The 22,125-nt window shown below is 52.1% G+C and overlaps 1 protein-coding gene and 1 non-coding gene across 11 annotated transcripts in view; both read right to left on the reverse strand.

The window, feature by feature from the left end:
- The window catches only part of TIA1 (TIA1 cytotoxic granule associated RNA binding protein), a 51,279-nt gene extending 38,516 nt beyond the window's left edge, over positions 1-12,763 (reverse strand). For 3 of the 10 annotated variants that reach the window (XM_029065158.2, XM_029065154.2, XM_029065153.2), the window contains exon 1: positions 12,623-12,756. In XM_029065158.2, coding sequence (XP_028920991.1) covers positions 12,623-12,648 — 26 coding nt within the window. In that variant the 5' untranslated portion in view covers positions 12,649-12,756. Of the gene's footprint in view, positions 1-12,622 lie in introns of all 10 variants that reach the window. The other 7 variants (XR_003759760.2, XR_003759759.2, XM_029065157.2 and 4 more) reach the window with 5 other exon arrangements.
- Positions 12,764-13,201: 438 nt separating this feature from the next.
- On the reverse strand, positions 13,202-13,272 carry TRNAG-CCC. The gene has a single exon. It is a non-coding gene; the product is annotated as a tRNA-Gly (tRNA).
- Between the last annotated feature and the right edge of the window lie 8,853 nt (positions 13,273-22,125).

Raw genomic sequence — 22,125 nt, forward strand, 5'->3', positions numbered from 1 at the left:
CTTGGATAGGTCGCTTCACTTCCCTGGACCTCAGTTCCCTCACCTGTACCATGGGGATGAAGACTGTGAGCCCCACGTCATTAAGCTTGTAGCTACCCCAGCACCTGGTATACTGCCTGGCGCACAGTAAGCGCTTAAATACCACAAAAGCAAAATAAACCTAAGTGCGCTTTAATCAATGGGATTTATTGAGCATATACTATATGAAGAGCACCCTTCTAAGCGTCTGGAAAAGTAGCAACATGATCTCCACCCTCCTAGAGTTTACAGCTTACAAAGGAGAGGGGGGAGACGGACATTCAGATAGAGTTCAGGTAGGGGAGGTGACTAAGTAATAATTATAACAATAATGTTGGTATTTGTTAAGCGCCTATGTGCCGAGCACTGTTCTAAGCGCTGGGGGAGATCCAGGGTCATCGGGTTGTCCCACGTGAGGCTCCCGGTCTTCATCCTCATTTTACAGATGAGGTCACTGAGGCACCGAGAAGTGACTCGCCCAAAGTCAGACAGCTGACAGGCGGGGGCCGGGATTCGAACCCACGACCTCTGACTCCCAAGCCCGTGCTCTTTCCCCCGAGCCACGCCGCTTCTCTGAGTACAAGGACACGCGTGCCCAAACGCCGGAGGGAAGGAGAATGGACTCGGGGGGCACAGAGGAGGGAAGAAGAGAGCGTGGAAAGATGAGGGGATCGTCCGGGAAGGCTCCCCGGGAGGGAATTTTAGAGCGGCGGGTCTGGGAAGAGGGCGGGAATCCCAGACCGGAGGGAGCGCGGGGGAGGAGAGGAGGAGAGAGGGACGAGACGGGAGCCCGAGGCAGGAGGGAGAGGGCGGATGAGGGCCTGACAGCTGGGCCACCACCGGAGGGGGAGGCCGGCCCAGGAGGAGATTTTTCAAACCGAGGACACGGATCCGGACGGGGGCTGGGGGTGGGCCCGGGGGGGGACGGGGGGGGGACGTTCGGGCGGGGCAGCGGGGCCCCCTCGCCACGGTGCCCACCTCCACCGGCCCTCCTGACGGGCGGCCGGGTGAGGGCAGCGGACGGCTCTACCAACTCTCTTATTCCGTCCCCTACCCACAGCTTAATAATGATGGTATTGGTTAAGCGCTTACTATGTGCCACCCACTGCTCTAAACGCGGGGGCAGACAGAAGCTGATCAGGCGGTCCCCCGCGGGGCTCACAGTCTTCACCTCCATTTGACAGATGAGAGAACTGCGGCCCAGAGAAGTGAAGCGACCTGCCCCAAGTCACACCGCTGACAAACGGAGCCAGGATTAGAACCCACGACCCCTGGCTCCCAGGCCCGGGCTCTTTTCCCCGAAGCCTCGGTCGTGGTGGACGCAGCAGCGGCGTTTCTGGAGACGTGAGTGGGCCTGCACCAGTCCGTTCCTCTAGTGAACGCTCAGGTGATGTACTTTCAAGAATAATAGTTACGGCATTTGTTAAGCGCTTACTGTGTGCCGGACACTGTACTGAGCACTGGGGTGGATACAAGCAAATCGGGTTGGATGCAGTCCCTGTCTCACAGGGGGCTCCCAGTCTTCATCCCCATTTTACAGATGAGGGAACTGAGTCACAGAGAAGCGAAGGGACTCGCCTAAGGTCACGGAGAAGACAAGTGGCGGAATTGGGTTTAGAAACCAGGACTATCTGACTCCCAGACCCATGGTCTATCCGCTACATTATATTTCCCTAATAATTTCAATCGTTATTTATTATTATTATTGTGTTAGGCGCTTACTTTGTGCCAGGCACTGTACCTAGCACTGGGGTGGATACAAGCAAATCGGGTTGGATGCAGTCCCTGTCTCACACGGGGCTCCCAGTCTTCATCCCCATTTTCCAGATGAGGCAACTGAGGCCCAGAAGCAAAGTGACTTGCCCGAGGTCCCACGGCAGACAAGGGGGGGAGCCGGGATTAGAACCCACGACCTCCTGCCTCCCGGGCCCGGGCTCCGGCCAGCCCGCCAGGCTGCCGTAGACCGTCAGCTCCTTGTGGGCAAGGCAAGGGTCTTCGGCCTCTGCCGTACTGGACTCTCCCAAGAGCTCTGCACACGGTAAGCGCTCAATAAATAATCTCTAATTCTACTGATTTATACTGATGCCCGTTTACTTGTTTTGATGTGTGTATATATATATATGTATCTCTAATTCTATTTATATTGATGTCCGTTTACTTGTTTTGATATATGTGTATACATATATATATATATCTCTAATTCTATTGATTTATATTGCTGTCCATTTACTTTTGATGTGTATATATATATATATCTAATTCTATTGATCTATATTGATGTCCGTTTACTTGTTTTGATGTGTGTATATATATATACACATATAATTCTATTGATTTATACTGATGTCCGTTTACCTGTTTTGATGTGTGTATATATATATATCTCTAATTCTGTTGATTTATACTGATGTCCGTTTACCTGTTTTGATGTATATATATATATATATACATTTATATGTATATTTATATGTATGTATTTATATGCATTTATGTTTTGTATTTGTATGTATATGTATTTATGTATTTATATGTATATGTATTATATGTATGTATTTATATGTATTTATATTTATATTTATATAATGTATACATATATATACATTTATATATATATAAATCTATTGATTTATATTGATGTCCATTTACTTGTTTTGATGTGTGTGTGTGTGTGTGTATATATATACACACACACACACATATATATACAGAGAAGCAGCGTGGCTCAGTGGAAAGAGCCCGGGCTTGGGAAGTCATGGGTTCGAATCCCAGCTCTGCCACTTGTCTGTGTGGCCTTGGGCAAGTCACTTAACTTCTCTGTGCCTCAGTTACCTCATCTGTAAATATGGGATTAAAAACTGTGAGTCCCAAGTGGGACAATCTGATTACTCTGTGTCTACCCCAGAGTTTAGAACAATGCTCTGCACATAGTAAGCGCCATAATTATATATATAGATATCTCTAATTCTATTGATTTATACTGATGTCCGTTTACTTGTTTTGATGTGTATATATCTATCTCTAATTCTATTGATTTATATTGATGCCCATTCACTTGTTTTGATGTGCATATACATCTCTAATTCTGATTTATATTGATGCCCGTTTCCTTGTTTTGATGTGTACATATATATCTCTAATGCCATTGATTTATATTGATGCCCATTTACATGTTTTGATGTGTATATACATCTCTAATTCTACTGATTTATATTGATGTTCGTTTACTTCTTTTGATGTGTGTATATATATATATCTATATATCTCTAATTCTTTTGATTTATAATGATGCCCGTTTACTTGTTTTGATGTATATATATATATTTCTAATTCTATTGATTCCTATTGATGTCCGTTTAGTTTTGATGTGCATATATGCACATATCTCTAATTTTACCGATTTATACTGATGTCCGGTTACTTGTTTTGATGTGTATATACATCTCTAATTCTAGTGATCTATACTGATGTCCGTTTACTTCTTTTGATGTGCATACAGATTTCTAATTCTATTGATTTACAGCGACATCCGTTTACTTGTTTTGACGTCTGTCCCCCCTCTTCTAGACCGGAAGCCCGGTCTGGGCCGGGATTGTCTCTCTCTGTTGCCGAACTGCCCTCTCCAAGCGCTTAGTACCGAGCTCCGCACACAGTAAGCGCTCAATAAATACGACTGAATGAATGAATAAAAACCGCGGACCAAAAACCAGCCGCTCTTCCCACGGGGGACTCTTAGCCAAAGACCGTTTACGGGCTAGCACCTCACCCTCATTTTTAACGAGGGCAAGCCGACGCAAACAATGCATCAAATATTATGTCCCCGGGGCACCAAATTAAGAGAAGTTCCAATCTTCGCTCGGGATGAGCTGCTTTTGAGCCCTTCTGGGGACGCAATCGCAAAGAGACCCCCCCAATTCTGTTGAGGGGACCAGGGAGAGCCGCTTCTTTTTCGTTTCTAACATCCGTAGACATCGGCTCGATTTTCATTTCAAGCGCGAAAGGGGCCAAACACACAGAAAAACAGAAGGGCGAGCGCCCTGAAGAGCTACCTTCTCAGCTAAAAAAAACATACAAAAATCAATCGGGGCAAAATCAATTTTACATCAGGTCCTGCATAGACCTCGGTACAATCCTTGGTCCCAGAAAAGGTCACTGTGCACCCTCAAAACGAAGACGACATAATTAGGGGCTTTCACCGGCTGAATAATTCCCTTTTTTCAAAGAATCCTTTCAATCGGATCGGATCTATTTTGGTAACAATAATAATAGGAAGAATATTAATACTTATAATAACGATGGTGTTTGTTAAGCGCCGGGCACCGTTCTAGGCGTTAGGGGAGATACAAAGTGATCAGATTGTCCCCCGTGGGGCTCATCGGCTTCATCCCCATTTTCCAGATGAGGGAACTGAGGCGCAGAGGTGAAGTGACTCGCCCAAAGTCACCCGGCGGACAAGCGGCGGAGCCGGGATCAGAACCCCCGACCTCCGACTCCCGGGCCCGGGCTCCAATTCTCCAAGAGCCCTCAAAGGTCTGGGGGTCTTGTTAACGGCCCACCGGTGGATTTCATTCATTCGTTCGATCGCATTTATTGAGCGCTCACTGTGTGCAGAGCACTGGACTAAGCGCTGGGAATGGACAATTGGGCAACAGACAGAAGAGACCACCCCTACCCGATAACGTGCTCACAGTCTAAAGTGACGCAGTGTGGCTCAGCGGACAGAGCTCGGGCTTGGGAGTCGGCGGTAGTGGGTTCGAATCCCGGCTCCGCCACCCGTCAGCTGTGTGACTCCGGGCAAGTCTCTTAACCCCTCTGTGCCTCAGTTCCCTCATCTGGAAAATGGGGATGAAGACCGGGAGCCTCCCGTGGGACAACCTGATCACCTGTATCTCCCCCAGCGCTTAGAACGGTGCTCTGCACATCGTAAGCGCTTAACAAATACCAACATTATTATTAATCCCGGCTCTGCCACTCGCCAGCTGGGTGACTTTGGGCGAGTCACTTCACTTCCCTGGGCCTCAGTGACCTCATCTGGAAAATGGGAATGAAGACTGTGAGCACCACGTAGGACAATCTGATTACCTGTATCCTCCCCAGCGCTTAGAACAGTGGTTGGCACACAGTAAGCGCTTAACAAATACCATTTTATTATTATTATTAAAAGGGGGAAATGGACAGCATCCCATGCAGATAGCGATACCATCTCCTATTGTCCAACAGCGGCCCTCACCCCTGACGGGGTCTTGGACATTTATTTTCCATCTAGAATCCCGCTGAAACGCACATCCGATGGAAGGGCAGGGACCGTCTCTATCCGTTACCGATTTGTACATCCAAGCGCTTAGTCCAGTGCTCTGCACATAGTGAGCGCTCGATAAATACTACTGAATGAATGAATATGCGATGGTCCAGGAGGAAACTGGATTTGCCCCCCTAGGCCGTAAGCTCGCTGGATTTCCCCTCGAAACCCTAAGCTCGCTGAGGGGCGGGGAACGGGTCCAACCCACTCTGCTGGACCGTCCTCTCCCAGCGCTCGCTACGGTATTTCTTAAGCGCCTACTATGTGCCGGGTACTAAACGGCGCTGGGGTGCGTCCAAGCCAGCCGGGTCGGACGCGGTCCCCGTCTCCCGTGGGGCTCGCGGTCTCCATCCCCGTTTTACAGATGGGGCCACTGAGGCCCAGGGAAGTGAAGCGACCTGCCCAAGGTCACACAGGAGGCAAGTGGCGGAGCCGGGATTAGAACCCTTAACCTTCTGACTCCCAGGCCCGGGCTCCACCTTCTACATCTTCCACGCTACGCACTTGTCTGCCGGGTGACTTTGGGCAAGTCGCTTCACTTCTCTGTGCCTCAGTTCCCTCATCTGGAAAAGGGGGGATAAAGACTGTGAGCCCCACGTTGGGACACGGACTGTGTCTAGCTGGTATCCTTCATGAGAAGCCCCGTGGCTCAGTGGCAAGTGAGAGTCAGAGGTGGTGGGTTCTAATCCCGACTCCACTGTCTGTGTGACTTGGGGCAAATCGCTTCACTGGGTCTCAGTTCCCTCAACTGTAAAATGGGGATGTAATAATAATAATAATGTATTTGTTAAGCACTTACTAAGTGCACAGCACTGCTCTAAGCGCTGAGGTAGATACAGGGTAATCGGGTTGTCCCACGTGAGGCTCACAGTCCTAATCCCATTTTACAGATGAGGGAACTGAGGCCCAGAGAAGTGAAGTGACTTGCCCAGTCACGACTGGGAGCCCCACGGCGGATGGTCTGATCACCTGGTATCTCCCCCAGCGCTCAGAACAGTGCTTGGGACAGAGTAAGCACTTAAATACCATCATCAGGTACTCCAGTGCTTAGTACAGTGCCTGGCACCTAATAAGCGCTTAACCAATGCCATTAAATAGTAAAAGAAAGGATGTAACCTTCCTCCCTCCATTCTTCTAAAAAGGAGAGAGCAGCCAGGGCGGCAAGTATGAACACTACGAACATTGGGCACTTTGAGATCAATCGCTCGATCAACGGTATTTACTCAGAGCTCACTGTGTACTGAGCGCCGGAAAAGGTTCGGCCCATAATAATAATAATACTGGTATTTGCTAAGCGCTTACTGTGTGCAGAGCGCTGTTCTAAGCGCTCGGGGAGATACAGGGTCATCAGGGTGTCCCGCGCGGGGCTCACATTTTTCAATCCCCATTTCTGCAGATGAGGTAACTGAGGCCAGAGAAGTGAAGTGACTTGCCCAAGGTCACCCAGCAGACAAGTGGCGGGGCCGGGATTAGAACCCACGACCCCTGACTCCCAAGCCCGGGCTCTTTCCACAGAGCCACGCTGCTTGAAAAAGAACTGGGAGACACGCTGCCTGCCCAACAGGAGCTTCCAGTCTAGAGGCGGACCAAAATGTACGGAAGAAACATTTCCTTTGCTTTCGGCAAGTTTTCTGTATGATCTCTGTAGAAGAAGGATCTCACTCTTCACGTCCCCCAGGAGGCCTCCCCTTCGTCCCTCTCGCTTCTGCGCCGGCCAGTCCCCTTTAGACGCTTGATAGCCGCCCCACCCTCCACCCCACGGCACCCACGGACACTTTGGTAATTTAACACCCTTCTCCTCCTCTAGGCTGCAAACTCTAGGTCGCGGGCTCCTCCTTCCCCCTTCTACCCTGGGAGCCCGCTGTGGCCAAGGACTGTCTCGATCTGTTGCCGAATTGCACTTTCCAAGCGCTCAGTAATAACAATAATAATTATGGTATTTGTTTAGCGCTTAACTATGCGCCAGGCACTGTTCTAAGCGCTGGGAGAGATACAAGGGAATCAAGTCGGACAGGGTCCCGGTCCCACGTGGGGCTTCACAATCTCAACCCCCATTTTACAGGTGAGGGAACTGGGACGCAGAGAAGTGAAGTGACTTGCCCAAGGTCACCCAGCAGACAAGTGGCGGAGTCGGAATTGGAACCCACGACCTCTGACTCCCAAGCCCAGGCTCTTCATTCATTCAACAGTATTTATTGAGCGCTTACTATGTGCAGAGCACTGGACTAGGTGCTTGGAACGGACAGTTCGGCAACAGGCCATGCTGCTTCTTAGTACAGCGCTCTGCACACAGTAAGCGCTCAATAAATACGACGACGAATGAACTAAATAGTAATAACGTTGTATTTGTTAAGCGCTTACTAGGTGCCGAGCACTGTTCTAAGCGCTGGGGGAGATACAGGGGAATCAGGTTGTCCCACCTGAGGCTCACAGTCTTCATCCCCATTTTACAGATGAGGTCACTGAGGCACAGAGAAGTGAAGCGACTTGCCCACAGTCACACAGTTATCAAGGGGCAGAGCCGGGATTCGAACCCACAACCTCTGATTCCCAAGCCCGTGCTCTTTCCACTGAGCCACGCTACTCCTCACTACACTTACTATGCGCTAAGGGCTACGGCGGACAGAAGCCCATCGGGTCCCCCGTGGGGCTCACGGCCTAAGCAGGAGGGAGTCGGGGATGGATCGAATTCCCACTTTGGGAATGAGGCGCAGGAAAGGGAAGCGACAGGAGGAGCCGGGATCAGCACCCGGGTCCGGGCTCGCTGTTTCCCATATAACTGTGCACTGTACTCTCCCAGGTGCTTGGCACAGTGTTCCGCGCGTAGGAAGCATTCACTAAATCGTGATAATGTCGTCTTGTTGTTTCGTCTGATTTGCTCCGCCGTCCGTCTCCCCCGTTTAGACCGCGAGCCCGTCGTTGGGCAGGGACGGTCTCTATCTGTTGCCCAATTGTCCATTCCAAGCGCTCAGTCCAGTGCTCTGCACACAGTAAGCGCTCAATAAATACGACTGAATGAGTGAATGAATAGCGGCGGCTGACTGCAAGATTTTACCGGGCACCTGCGAGCAGAGCACTGAACTCACACCTCGGGGGGAGGATAATAATGTTGGTATTTGTTAACCGCTTACTCTGTGCAGAGCACCGTTCTAAGCGCTGGGGGAGATCCGGGGTCATCGGGTTGTCCCACGTGAGGCTCACGGTCTTCATCCCCATTTTACAGATGAGGTCACTGAGGCACAGAGAAGTGACTTGCCCACAGCCGGCAAGTGGCGGGGCCGGGATTCGAACTCACGACCTCTGACTCCCAAGCCCGGGCTCTTTCCACTGAGTCGACCGGATCCACGGCCCTCAAGGAGTCTACAACGGAGCCGAGAACTGGGGCGTCTACAATCTGAGGGACCGAGCAAGTCATCCTGGAGGTAAAGCCGGGGCGGGCTTTAGGAAGTTCATCTTAGAGAATGCAGGCCCATTTCCCCCAAACTTTCACAGGGTGTGTAATTCCAAATACTAAGTCCTATCATTCACCAGCCCGTCAGATTTCGGGAGTGCTGACTGCGCGCAGAGCACCGTACTGAGCGCTTGGGAGCGGGCGGCGGAGAACGACAGACGGACAGGTTTCCGGCCCACAAGGAGCTGACGGTCTAGAGGGGGAGACGGACGTGAAAAGAAATCAGGAAATGAGGGACGTGGACATAAGCGGGTGTGCGGGGCTGGGCGCGGGGACCAAGAAAGGGAGCGAGTCGGGGCGACGCGGAAGGGAGGGGGAGAAGAGGAAAGGGGGGATTAATCCGGGAAGGCCTCCGGGAGGAGACGTGAGGTGTTGCTGTCACCAGAGCAGTCAAATTACAAGTCCAATAAGATCTGTTTTTATAAAGCAGATTACCTCGGGATATAATTTAAAACAGATTAGAAAACGGAGATGATTCTTTTTCTCATGTTTTTTAAGTGCTTACCGTATGCCAAGCGCTCTACTCAGCGCTGGGGTGGACAAGCAGCGTGGCCTGGTGGCTAGAGCACGGACCTGGCAGTCAGAAGGTCACGGGTTCTAATCCCGGCTCTGCCACTTGTCCGCTGCGGGGCCTCCTGCAAGCCACTTCACTTCCTCTGGGCCTCAGTGACCCCCATCTGTAAAATGGGGATGAAGACCGGGAGAGCCCCACGTGGGACAGAGGCTTGGTTCAACCTGCTCTGCTTGTATCCATCCCAGCGCTCAGTACAGTGCCTGGCACACAGTGAGCGCTTAAATACCATAATTATTGTTATTATTAGGTCGGACACCGTCCCTGCCCCACGTGGGGCTCACAGTCTGAATCCTCGTTTTACAGATGAGGTCGCTGAGGCAGAGAGAAGTGACATGTCCGAAATAATAACAGTAATAATGATGGCATTTCTTAAGCACTTACTGTGTGCGAAGCCCTTTTCTAAGCGCTGGGGAGGATACACGGTGATCAGGTTGTCCCACGTGGGGCCCGCAGTCTTCATCCCCCTTTTTCAGATGAGGTCACTGAGGCCCAGAGAAGCGAAATGACTTGCCCCACGTTCCACGGCTGACAAGCAAGGGAGCCGGGATTCGAATCCACGACCTCTGACTGAGCCAGGCTGCAGAGATGGCGGAGCCAGGATTAGAACCCAGGTCCTTCTGATTCCCAGGCCCGGGCTCCATCCACTAGGCCAGGCGGCTTCTCCATCACTACGGTACCTGTTAAGGGCTTACAACATGCCGAGCGCCGTTCTAAGCACTCTTCTAAACCCTCAGCAGTCCTCTAGAGCGGAAGCTCGTTGCGGGCAGAGAGGCCGTGCTACGGTGTACTCTCCCAGGTGCTCGGTACGGTGCTCCGCACACACAGTAAGCACCCAACAAATACGACCGACGGGGGCAGACAGAGCTCACTGATCGAACCCAGTCCCCGTTTTACCGAAGACGGGACCGAAGCATAAAGTGAGGCGATTCGCCCAAGCGTCGCACGACAGCCGAGCGGTGCAGCCGGGATTGGAACCCAGGTCCTCCGACTCCCAGGCCCTGGTATTAAGAACGCTCAAATCAGCATCTCATGGTTGGTTTTTTTTACGTGTTTTTTTTTTTTATATGGTACTTGATAAGCCTTTACTCCGTGTCGCACGCTACTCTAACCACTGGGGCGGGTACAAGTGAATTAAAATCGGGATCCAGTCCCGGTCCCACGTGGGGCTCCCGGTCTGAGCAGGAGGGAGAACGGGGCAACCGAGGCACAGAGAAGTGACTTGCAAGCACCCGGCCGGTCTGGGATCAGAACCCGTGCCACAGTGGCGCTTATTAAAGCCCCTACTATGTGCTAAATGTCGGGGGTGCAAACAAGACACCCCCCCCCAGCGATCAGTGCCCTGACCCTCACGGGGCTCACGACCTCAACGGGAGTGAGAACAGGCATCGAATCCCCATTTTCCGGGTGAGGACACGCAGGCGGGGGGAGAGAGAGAGATCGAGCCACTCGCCCGTGGTCACACGGCAAACGAGGAAATGCCAACTACCGATTTTTTGGGGGGTGGTATTTGCGAAGCGCGCCCGGCACTGTACTAGACGCCCGGGGTTGATTCTAGATCATCAGGGAGGACACGGTCCCTGTCCTTCCCGGAGCTCACCGTCTGTCTTCTCACTCCAACTGGATCGGGGGAATAAAACACTACCACGGACAAGTTACTGGCTTTATCGGGGATTCATCACCGCAGCTCGGCAGCACGTCCATGCGAACGTTGCAACCCAGCAGAGGGCCACGGTGCACCTAATAATAATAACGTTGGCATATTTTAAGCGCTTATTATGTGCAGAGCTCCGTTCTAAGCGCTGGGGGAGACACAGGGTCATCAGGTTGTCCCGCTTGAGGCTCCCAGTTAATCCCCATTCGACAGAGGAGGGAACTGAGGCCCAGAGAAGGGAAGTGACTGGCTCACAGTCGCCCAGCTGACAAGGGGCAGAGCCGGGATTGGAACCCATGACCTCGGACTCCCAAGCCCGGGCTCTCGCCACCGCGCCAGGCAGCCGTGGTATTTACGGGGCGCTTTCTCGGTGCCAAGCCCTGAGCTGAGCGCGGGGACGGAGCCGCGATCGTCGGGTTCCCACGTGGGTCCGAGGAGGGGGGACATCCCCAATCTGGAGGTCGAGAGTGGGCTACCTGCTGCCCAGCGGGGCTCTTTTTGGGATTTTTCTTCTGGAGACTTAAAGGAGAAGCGGAGGGAGATTGAAAGGCAATAGCGGGGAGGTCCTTCTCCCAAAGGGGCTTTTCCACAAAAAGTCGGGGAGGGCGAAGGCCGGTCAAGCCCCCTCTTTCCCAGGCCGCCGGCCCGGACCAAGCCGAAGGCGACCGGTCCCCACCCTTCGAGCATCCTAGGTTAGAAGTTGAAACCCCGCGTCCGTCGTCTCCTGGGCCGCGCCGCTTCTCACCTCGGACGGGGGACTGGGTGGGGGGAGGAGGACGAAGGAGAAGGAGGTGGTGGTGGTGGTGCTGCTGCTGCTGCTTCGCCAAAAAAAAGACTGTTTGGTTAGGGAGCCAGGAAAATCCCTAAGCGCCCCGAGGCCTCGAATGGAGGGGTCCAACCCGGCGCCGCCCCCAGCCCCGGCGAGCGGAGGCATCCCGGGGCTCCGTTTCTGTCTGGGGTGGATCTGGGCACCGGTGGATTTCTGTGGATTTTCCTGATGAGGGAGGGAGGGAGGGATGGGGACGGGGGGGTGTGAGTGAGTGGAGGGGGATGAGTGGAGGGAAGGGTGAGGGAAGGGGGGTGAGGGAGTGGAGGATGAGTGGAGGGGGTGAGTGGAGGGGGATAAGTGGGAGGGTGAGTGGAGGAGGGTGAGTGGAGGGGGGCGAGTGGAGGGGGGCGAGTGGAGGGGGGCGAGTGGAGGGGGGGGAGTGGAGGGGGGGGGAGCAGAGGATGAGTGGAGGGGGATAAGTGGGAGGGTGAGTGGAGGAGGCGAGTGGGGGGGGGGGTGAGGGAAGGGTGAGTGAAGGGGGGTGAGTGGAGGGAAGGGGGTGAGTGGGGGATGAGTAGGAGAGTGAGTGGAGGGGGATGAGTGAAGGGGGATGAGGAGTGGGGGGTGAGTGGAGGAGGGTGAGTGGAGTGGGGGGCTGAGTGTGGGTTGGGGCGGTGCGAGGGGGTCACTGCCGGCTGGATGGGGTCCTGAGGGGGTCCTGAGGGGGTCCTGAGGGGGTCGGGCGCGCGCCCCCGCCGGCCTCCTCTCGTCTCGCCTCGTCTCGTCTGGTCTCTTGTCCGGTCCGGTCCGGTCCGGTCCCGTCCCTCCCCTGGCGGTCCCGCCCGGCCCCCGCGGCCACTCACAGGGTCTTGGGCATGTCGTCCTCCATGGCGGCGCTGGCGGCGCGGCGGGGGCCCCGCCCGGCTCCGTCGGCGGCCGCTGCACCCACCCACCAAGCCGCCCTTCTCTTCTCTTCCCTTCCCTTCCCGTCCCTCCCCTTCCCTTCCCGGCCCGTCCCGGCCCGGCCCGGCCCCGAACAATGAAGCCCGGACACAAGATGGCGGACGCGGCGCGGGGGGAGGGGCGGCGCCGCCACGGCCGGGACCAGACGGCCCGGCCGCGCGCTCCGCGCCTGCGCGCCCGGCCCCCCGCGCCTGCGCCCCGCCGGCCTCGCTCCGCTCCCCCCCTCCCTCCCGGCCGGCTCTCACGGCGCATGCGCGCCGCCGCCGGCCTCCCTCCGCTCCCCCCCCCCCCCGCCTCGGCCGGCTCTCACGGCGCCTGCGCGGCCCCCCGGGAAGGGAGTCTTTTCGCCCTCTTTAAGGCCCCCCAAACCCCCCAGGGCTCAGCTTCTCCCTCTCCAAAGACTCCCCCGGACCCCGAGCTTCGATCTCCCTCTCTTCTCTCTATTATCGGGTCGCTGGAGGGAGGTGCAAAAAAGCACGTGCGCCGCCCGGGAATCGAACCCGGGTCGCAAGAATGGGAATCTTGCATGATACCACTACACCAGCGGCGCTCACGGGAAACTCAGCTTGGACCGAACCCTCATGCAACTACCGGGGGTGGGGCTTAGGTGATGCAACGTATTTCTCTATTTGATCTTTATATTTTATCTCTCTGCAGATAAACCACACCACAACACCCGCTAAATCACCGAGGCCTCCCCTTAACCACCCACCACTCCTCAACCCCTCTCGCCTAGCAAGATGATCCTGGTCAAAAGGGTGAATGGGCTTTAAAATTCTATTTTGGAAGAAGCCTTCACTCATCCCATCATTTATTTATTCGTTAATAAGAATGCATTTGTAGTTGTTAAGCGCTTATTATGTGCAGAGCACTGTTCTAAGCGCTGGGGAGGATACAAGGTCATCAGGTTGTCCCACATGAGGCGCACAGTCGTAATCCCCATTTTACAGATGAGGTCACTGAGGCCCAGAGAAGTGAAGTGACTTGCCCACAGTTAATCGATCAATCATTCGTTTCTTCATTCATTGATCAATCAGATTTATTTCTTCATCCATTCGATTGTATCTATTGAGCACTCACTGTCTGCAGAGCACTGTACTGAGCGCTTGGGAGAGGACACAACAACAACAACAAACAGACACATTTATGGGGTGGCAGAGGGCTGTACTAAGCGCTTGGGAGAGTACCTGCTTGGGGTCTGAATCTGTAAAGAGGAAAACAGGTTTGGCCCAAGAAGACAGGGACAAAACCATCAGTCCACCATATTTTTGACGCTTGAGGGAACTTGTCTGATTCTTACCTGTGTAGTGGGCTTTTTTTTCCCCAGTGCTCTGCACAAAGTAGTCACTTAATTAATTAACTAATCGTATTGATTGAGCGCTTACTCTGTGCAGAGCTCCATACTAAGCGCTTGGAAAGTATAAATGGGCAACAGATAGAGACAGTCCCTACCCAACAACGGGCTCGCCATCTAGAAAGGGGAGACAGATAACAAAGCAGGTAGATGTTAATGGTGTATATTAATACTTATAATATTAATGGTACTTATTAAGCACCTACTATGTGCAGTGCTCTGTACTAAGCGTTTAGGAGAGTACCCTACAACAGAATTCGCAGGCACAGTCCCTGCCCATAATGAGTTTACAGTTTAGAGAGGGAGACAGACAATATGAATTAATATGAATAAATAATTCATCATATATAATTAAAGACATGTACATAAGTGCTGGGGGGGGGGGGGGGGGAGTGGGATGAATATCAATGATGAGATCGTGGCTCAGTGGAAGAGAGCCCAGGCTTGGGAATCAGAGGTCATGGGTTCGAATACTGCCTCTGCCACTTGTCCGCTGTGTGACTGTGGGCAAGTCACTTCTCTGGGCCTCACTTCCCTCATCTGTCCAATGGGGATGAAGACTGGGAGCCTCATATGGGACAACCTGATGACCCTGTATCTGTACTCGTCCGCTCAACTGTATATATTTTCGTTACCCTATTTATTTTGTTAATGAATTGTACATCGCCTCGATTCTATTTAGTTGCCATCGGTTTTTACGAGATGTTCTTCCCCTCGACTCTGTTTATTGCCATTGTTCTTGTCTGTCCGTCTCCCCCGATTAGACTGTAAGCCCGTCAAACGGCAGGGACCGTCTCTATCTGTTGCCGACTTGTTCATCCCAAGCGCTTAGTACAGTGCTCTGCACATAGTAAGTGCTCAATAAATACTATTGAATGAATGAATGAATGAATACCCCAGTGCTTAGAACAGTGCTCTGCACATAATAAGTGCTTAACAAATACCAACATCATTATTATTGATTAATCATGGTGATATTTGCTATATGCTTACCAGGTGCCAAGCTCTGTACTAGATGCAAGATAAGTCAGTTTGGACACAGCCCCTGTTCCACGTGGGGCTCACAGTCTAAGGGGGCCGGGGGTGGGGGTGAGAGCAGGAATTAAATCCCCATTTTATAGAGGAGGAATCTGAGGCACAGAGAAGGTAAGAGACTCACCCAAGGTCACACAGCAGGCAAGGGACAGAAGCGGGATCAAAACCTAGGTCCTCTGACTCCCAGGTCCCAGCTCTATCGGGCAACACTGTGTCTACTTCAACTTTCATTCATCATTCAATCGTATTTCTTGAGCGCTTACTGTGTACTTAGTACAGTGCTTGGAAAGTACAATGCAATTTATACTACTGATGCTAATAATAATAATTATTATGGCATTTGTTAATTGCTTACTCTGAGCCAGGCACTGTTCTAAGCACTGGGGTGAACACAAGCAAATTGGTTTGGACACGGTCCCTGTCCCACGAAGGGCTCACAGTCTCAATCCCCATTTTACAGATGAAGGAACTGAGGCCCAGAGAAGTGAAGTGACCTGCCCAAGGCCACACAGCAGACAACTACAACTGTTAATACCACTAATCAATCAATCAGTCACTGGCATTTATTCATTTATTTCTTATGGTATTTGTTAAGTGCTTGCCAGGTGCCAAACTCTGTTCTAAGCACTGGGGTAGCGTGGCTCAGTGGAAAGAGCACGGGCTTGGGAGTCAGAGGTCATGGGTTCAAATCCCTGCTCGGCCACTTGTCAGCTGTGTGACTTTGGGCAAGTCACTCAACTTCTCGGTGCCTCAGTGACCTCATCTGTAAAATGGGGATTAAGACTGTGAGCCCCACGTGGGACAACCTGATTCCCCTGTGTCTACCCCGGCGCTTAGAACGGTGCTCGGCACATAGTAAGCGCTTAACAAATACCAACCTTATTATTATTATTAGGTTGGACACAGTCCCTGTCCCATATGGGGCTCATAGTATATTGAGCACTTTCATTCATTCGTAATTCCTCCACTCGGCACACATTTTCCCCGTGGGACACCCCCGGTTTTCCTTTAACGGAGGGGCTGCCTTCTCGCAAGACCCGTGAAGGGGGAGAAGTCCCGGGGTCGGATGCAGCCCACGACCCCCCACCTTTCCTTCCTTCCTTCCCCCACCACATCGCGCCACGACCAAGTGAACTAAGAGAAGCGGTGCTGCCCGGTGGAAAGGGCCAGGGAGTCGGAGAACCTGGGTTCTAATCCCGACTCAGTTCCCTCATCTGTCAAATGGGGGTGAAGACTGTGAGCCTCACGTGGGACAACCTGATGACCCTGCGCTTAGAACAGTGCTCCGCACATAGTAAGTGCTTAACAAATACCAACATTATGATTATTATTATTGCGTAAGTTCTGTGGGCCTGAAGGATGAGTGAACATCAAGAGCTTAAAGGGTACTGATCCAAGTATACAGGGGACACAGAGAGGAGAGCGAGTAGGGGAAAAATGAGGGCTTAGCCTGGGAAGGCCGCGTGGAGGAGAAGTCATCTCGATCATACAAAAAAGAAGATCCGGACCTCCCAGGAATATAAAACTTTGAGGAAAGAGGTCAACAGCGGGAGGCCTTCCCCGAAACTGCTGGGCGAGAAACTCCTCAGCGTGAAGGTGCAGAAGGCCGAGCACAGTTCGGTTCGGGACGGTGGAGCCGCAGCGAGGCTGTACGCCATGGTGGAAAGACGATGGGAGTCCGCAGACAGAAACCAGTATAAAGTGGGGAAAAAAGTCAACGGCTGGAAAAGGTAACCGACCTCCCCCATCGCTCCCTACCCGTTTTTCCCCTTCTCCATCCGGCTCCCCGGGTAGAAGCGTTCCACAGAGCTATCTGGAACTCCCTGCCCACCATTTTCGTTTTTCTCTCCGCTCTTCATTGGGTTCCTTCTCCATTAGAGTGGACCTGGCAGCTCCCGGGAAACTCCGACCTGCTGTAATCCATGGTCAGGCTCCCGCCTCCGGAGATCGGCCGTGAGGAGGAACTCTGCGGTCGGGTTTGCAATCGTCCCCCTGGAAGTGTCCCTTCGGCCTAGAGATTTTTGTCCTCGGTTCTCCTGAGACCGACCGAATCTCCATCCAGGAGCCTAGTACAGAGCCAAAGTAGACGGGTTTAGCTTGGGGGGAAAGAACCTGAGCAGGTTATTACTCCATCTAATAATTATGGTTTTAACCGCTGGCTCAGATGCAAAATTATCAGATTATCCTCTAGACTGTAAACGTGCGACAGGCCTAGGACACATCTGCTAATTCTCTTGTGTTGTACTTGTCCAAGCACTTAGTACAGTGCTGTGCACATAGTAAGCACTCGATAAATACCACTGATTAATTGAGGGGTGATTTTAGTGAAGATTTGACGGTAGGGAACATGATAGCACATTAGTACAATCGCTCATCCTATCCCAACTGGATGACTACATCAGCCTCCTTTCTGATCTCCCAAGCTCCTGCCTCTCCCCACTTCAGTCCATACTTCACTCTGCTGCCCGCATCATCTTTCTACACAAACGCTGTGGGCCTGTCACTCCCCTCCTCAAAAATCTCCAGTCGTTGCCTATCGACCTCTGCACGAAACAAAAATTCCTCACTCTGGGCTTCAAGGGTCTCCATCCCTTTGCCCCCTCCTACCTCACCTCCCTCCTTTCTCCTGCCCACCCCGCACGCTGCGCTCCTCCGCCGCCCACCTCCTCACCGTCCCACGTTCTCGCCTATCCCGCCGTCGACCCCCGGCCCACGTCCTCCCGCGGACCCGGAACGCCCTCCCTCCTCATCTCCGCCAAACTCACTCTCTTCCCCTCTTCAAAGCCCTACCGAGAGCTCATCTCCTCCGAGAGGCCTTCCCACACTGAGCCCCCCTTTTCCTCTGCCCCTCCTCCCTTCCCCATCGCCCCGACTCCCTCCCTCTGCCCGTCCCCCCCACCCCCAGCACTATGAATTTATGTGTATATATATAATTCTATTTATATTGATCCCTGTTTACTTGTTTTGATGTGTATATATCTCTACTTCTATTTATTTCTATTGATGCCTGTTTACTCGTTTTGATGTCTGTCTGCCCCCTTCTAGACTGTGAGCCCGATGTGGACAGGGATTGTCTCTTTATTGCTGAATTGTACTTTCCAAGCACTGAGTAAAGTGCTCTGCACACAGTGAGTGTTCAATAAATAGGATGGCATGAATGGATGGTCAACTGGATATGAAGGAGAAGGGAGTACAGTGAGAAGGTTGGTGATAAAGGAATGAAGGGTGCAGCCTGGGGGCTTTAAAGCGGATGGGGAGAAGTTATTTTTTGATGCAGGGATGGATGGGCAACCACTGGAGGTTCTTGAGGAGTTGGGAAACAGGGCCTGAACATTTTTGTAGAAAAATGATGCGGGCAGCAGAGTGAAGTACGGACTGGAGTGGGGAGAGACAGGAGGCAGGGAGGTCAGTGAGGAGGCTGATGCAGGAATCCTGGCGGGAGAGGATGAGGGATTGTACTAACGTGGTAGCCGTTTGGATGGAGAGGAAAAGGCCGATTTTAGCGTTGTGGTGAAGGTGAAACCGACGGGATTTAGTGAAAGGGTTGAATATGTGGGTTGAATGAGAGAGGAGTTAGGGATAATGCCGAGGTTACAGGCTTGTGAGACGGGAAGGATGGTGGTGCCGTCTACAGTGATGGGAGAGTCAGGGGGCGGACAGGGTTTGGATGGGAAGATGAGGAGCTCAGTTTCGGACATGTTAAGCTGGAGGAAATGGGAGGACAGCCAAGTAGAGATGCCTTGAAGGCAGGAGGAGATGCGAGGCTGGAGAGAGGGAGAGTAATCAGAGCATGAATAAACACGACTGACTGAGAAGAGTGCTCTGCCTGCAGAAAATGTTGTATTGTACTTTCCCAAGCGCTTAGTAGAGTGCTCTGTACATTGCCATTGTTCTTGTCTGTCCGTCTCCCCCGATTAGACTGTAAGCCCGTCAAACGGCAGGGACCGTCTCTATCTGTTGCCGACTTGTTCATCCCAAGCGCTTAGTACAGTGCTCTGCACATAGTAAGCGCTCAGTAAATACTATTGAACAGTAAGCGCTCAATAAAGACACCTGAGTGAAAGTACTCAGTAAATACCACTGATGGACAGATTTCTAAACAGTGCTGCTTACCCCATGGCACTAAATTCATTCATTCGTTCAATAGTATCGAGCGCTTACTATGTGCAGAGCACTATACTAAGGGCTTGGGAGAGTACAATAGAACAATAAATGGACGCATTCCCTGCCCGTAATGAGTTTACAGTGTAGAGGGGGAGACTTTTTCATTAGCATAAAGAAGTAAGAATAAGAAATACTTATTCATTAGTGTAAAGAAATAAAATTAGAGGTATGGACATAAGTGGTATGGGGCTGGGAAGGGGATGAATAAAGGGAGCAAGTCAGAATAGAGTGGGAGAAGAGGAAAGGAAGATTTAGTCAGGGAGGGCCTCTTGGAGGAGATGGGCCTTCAATACACCTTTGAAGGGGGAGAGAGTAAATGGCTTCCTTGGACTAGTTCTCTCCCTTGATGTCCGTGAGATTACTTCTAAGGGTAGACCCCAAAATGCCTTAGCCTTCCTTTCCCAGCACCTCCAAAACAAAAAGAACTCCCCTCAATCTCAAGAGAAAATGACCCAATCTGAGATCATTCCAGAGGAATCAGCGTCCCGTCGCATTTATTCATTCATTCAACAGTATTTATTGAGGGCTTACTGTGTGCAGAGCCTTCATTCATTCATTCAATAGTATTTATTGAGCGCTTACTATGTGCAGAGCACTGTACTAAGGGCTTGGAAAGTACAATTCGGCAACAGATAGAGACAAACCCTGTCCAACAACGGGCTCACAGTCTAGAAAGGCGGAGACAGACATCAATACAAGCAGACAGGCATCAATAGCATCAATATAAATAGAATTATAGTTTCATTCATTCATTCAACAGTATTTATTGAGCACTTACTATGTGCAGATCACTGTACTAAGCACTTGGAATGTACAGTTCGGCAGCAGAGAGAGACAATCCCTACCCAACGACGGGCTCCCAGTCTATAGATAGATACACATCATTAATTAAACAAACGGAATAATATGGACATATATACACAAGTGCTGTGGGGCGGGAAAGGGGGTAGAGCAGAGGAAAGGAATCGGGGTGATGGAGAGGGGAGGAGGAGCAGAGGAAAAGGGGGGGCTCAGCCTGGGAAGGCCTCCTGGAGGAGGTGAGTTCTCAGTAGGGCTCTGAAGGGGGAAAGTGCGATTGTTTGGCAGGTGTGCGGAGGGAGAGCATTCCAGGCCAAAGGCAGGACGTGGGCCGGGGTCGACGGCGGGACAGGAGAGAACAAGGCCCGGGGAGGAGGTGAGAGGCGTCAGAGGAGCGGAGTGTGAGGCTCGGGATGGAGGAGGAGAGAAGGGAGGGGAGGGAGGAGGGGGCCGGGGGATGGACGGCTCTGAAGCCAAGAGTGAGAAGTTTTTGCTTCAAACTTAGGTTGATAGGCAACCACTGGAGGTTTTTGAGGAGGGGTGCAGAATGAAAGGATGACACCAAGGTTGCGGGCTTGTGAGACGGGAAGGATGGTGGTGCCGTCCACGGTGAAGGGAGGGTCGGAGAGGATGGGGTTTGGGGGGGAAGATGAGGAGCTCTGTCTTGGACGTGTTGAGTTTGAGGTGGCGGGCAGACATCCGGGTGGAGACGTCCTGAAGGCGGGAGGAAATGTGAGCCTGGAAGGGAGAGAGAGAGGGAGAGAGAAAATTTCCATAATCAAATCCACTTCCAGGGTTTATATTTATTCCAGCGCTTAGTACAGTGCCTGGCATAAAGTATGCACTTAGATACTTTATGACATTGGTTTAGCGCTTACTCTAAGCAGCATGGCCTTGAGCCCCGGACCTGGGAGTCAGAAGGACCTGGGTTCTAATCCCGCCTCTGCCATGTGTCTGCTGTGGGGCCCTGAGTACGTCACTTCCCTTAGAGGGGCAGCGCGGCTCAGTGGAAAGAGCCCGGGCTTGAGAGTCAGAGGTCATGGGTTCGAATCCCAACTCAGCCACTTGTTGGTATTTGTTAAGCGCTTACTATGTGCAGAGCACTGTTCTAAGCGCTGGGGTAGGTACAGGGTCATCAGGTTGTCCCAGGTGAGGCTCACAGTTAATCCCCATTTGACAGATGAGATAACCGAGGCACAGAGAAGTCAAGTGACTTGCCCACAGTCACGCAGTTGACAAGTGGTAGGGCCAGGAGTCGAACTCATGACCTCTGACTCCGAAGCCCAGGCTCTTTCCACTGAGCCACGCTGCTTCCCAACTTTGGGCAAGTCACTTAACGTGGCTCAGTGGAAAGAGCACGGGCTTTGGAGTCAGGGCTCATGAGTTCGAATCCCAGCTCTGCCACTTGTCGGCTGTGTGACTGTGGGCAAGTCACTTCACTTCTCTGGGCCTCAGTTCCCTCATCTGTAAAATGGGGATTAAGACTGTGAGCCCCACGTGGGACAACCTGATTCCCCTGTGTCTACCCCAGCGCTTAGAACAGTGCTCGGCACATAGTAAGCGCTTAACAAATACCAACATTATTATTATTATTATTACTTAACTTCTCTGTGCCTCTGTGATCTCATCTATAAAAGGGGGATGAAGACTGGGAGTCCCAAGGGGGACAATAGAGGAGCAGCATGGCTCAGTGGAAAGAGCCCGGGCTTTGGAGTCAGAGGTCATGGGTTCGAATCCCAGCTATGCCACTTGTCAACTGTGTGACTGTAGGCAAGTCACTTAACTTCTCTGTGCCTCAGTTACCTCATCTGTAAAATGGGGATTAAGAGTGTGAGCCCCACGTGGGACAACCTGATTCCCGTGTCTACCCCAGCGCTTAGAACAGTGCTTGGCACATAGTAAGCGCTTAACCAATACCAACATTATTATTATTATTATTAACCTGATCACCTTGTATCTCCCCCAGCGCTTAGAACAGTGCTTTGCACATAGTTAGCACTTAACAAATGTCATCATTCACTTTATTTAGTCTTACTCCCTTCCCTGGGCCTC

The sequence above is a fragment of the Ornithorhynchus anatinus genome, chromosome 5 (assembly GCF_004115215.2).
Source record: "Ornithorhynchus anatinus isolate Pmale09 chromosome 5, mOrnAna1.pri.v4, whole genome shotgun sequence".
Lineage (NCBI taxonomy): Eukaryota > Metazoa > Chordata > Mammalia > Monotremata > Ornithorhynchidae > Ornithorhynchus > Ornithorhynchus anatinus.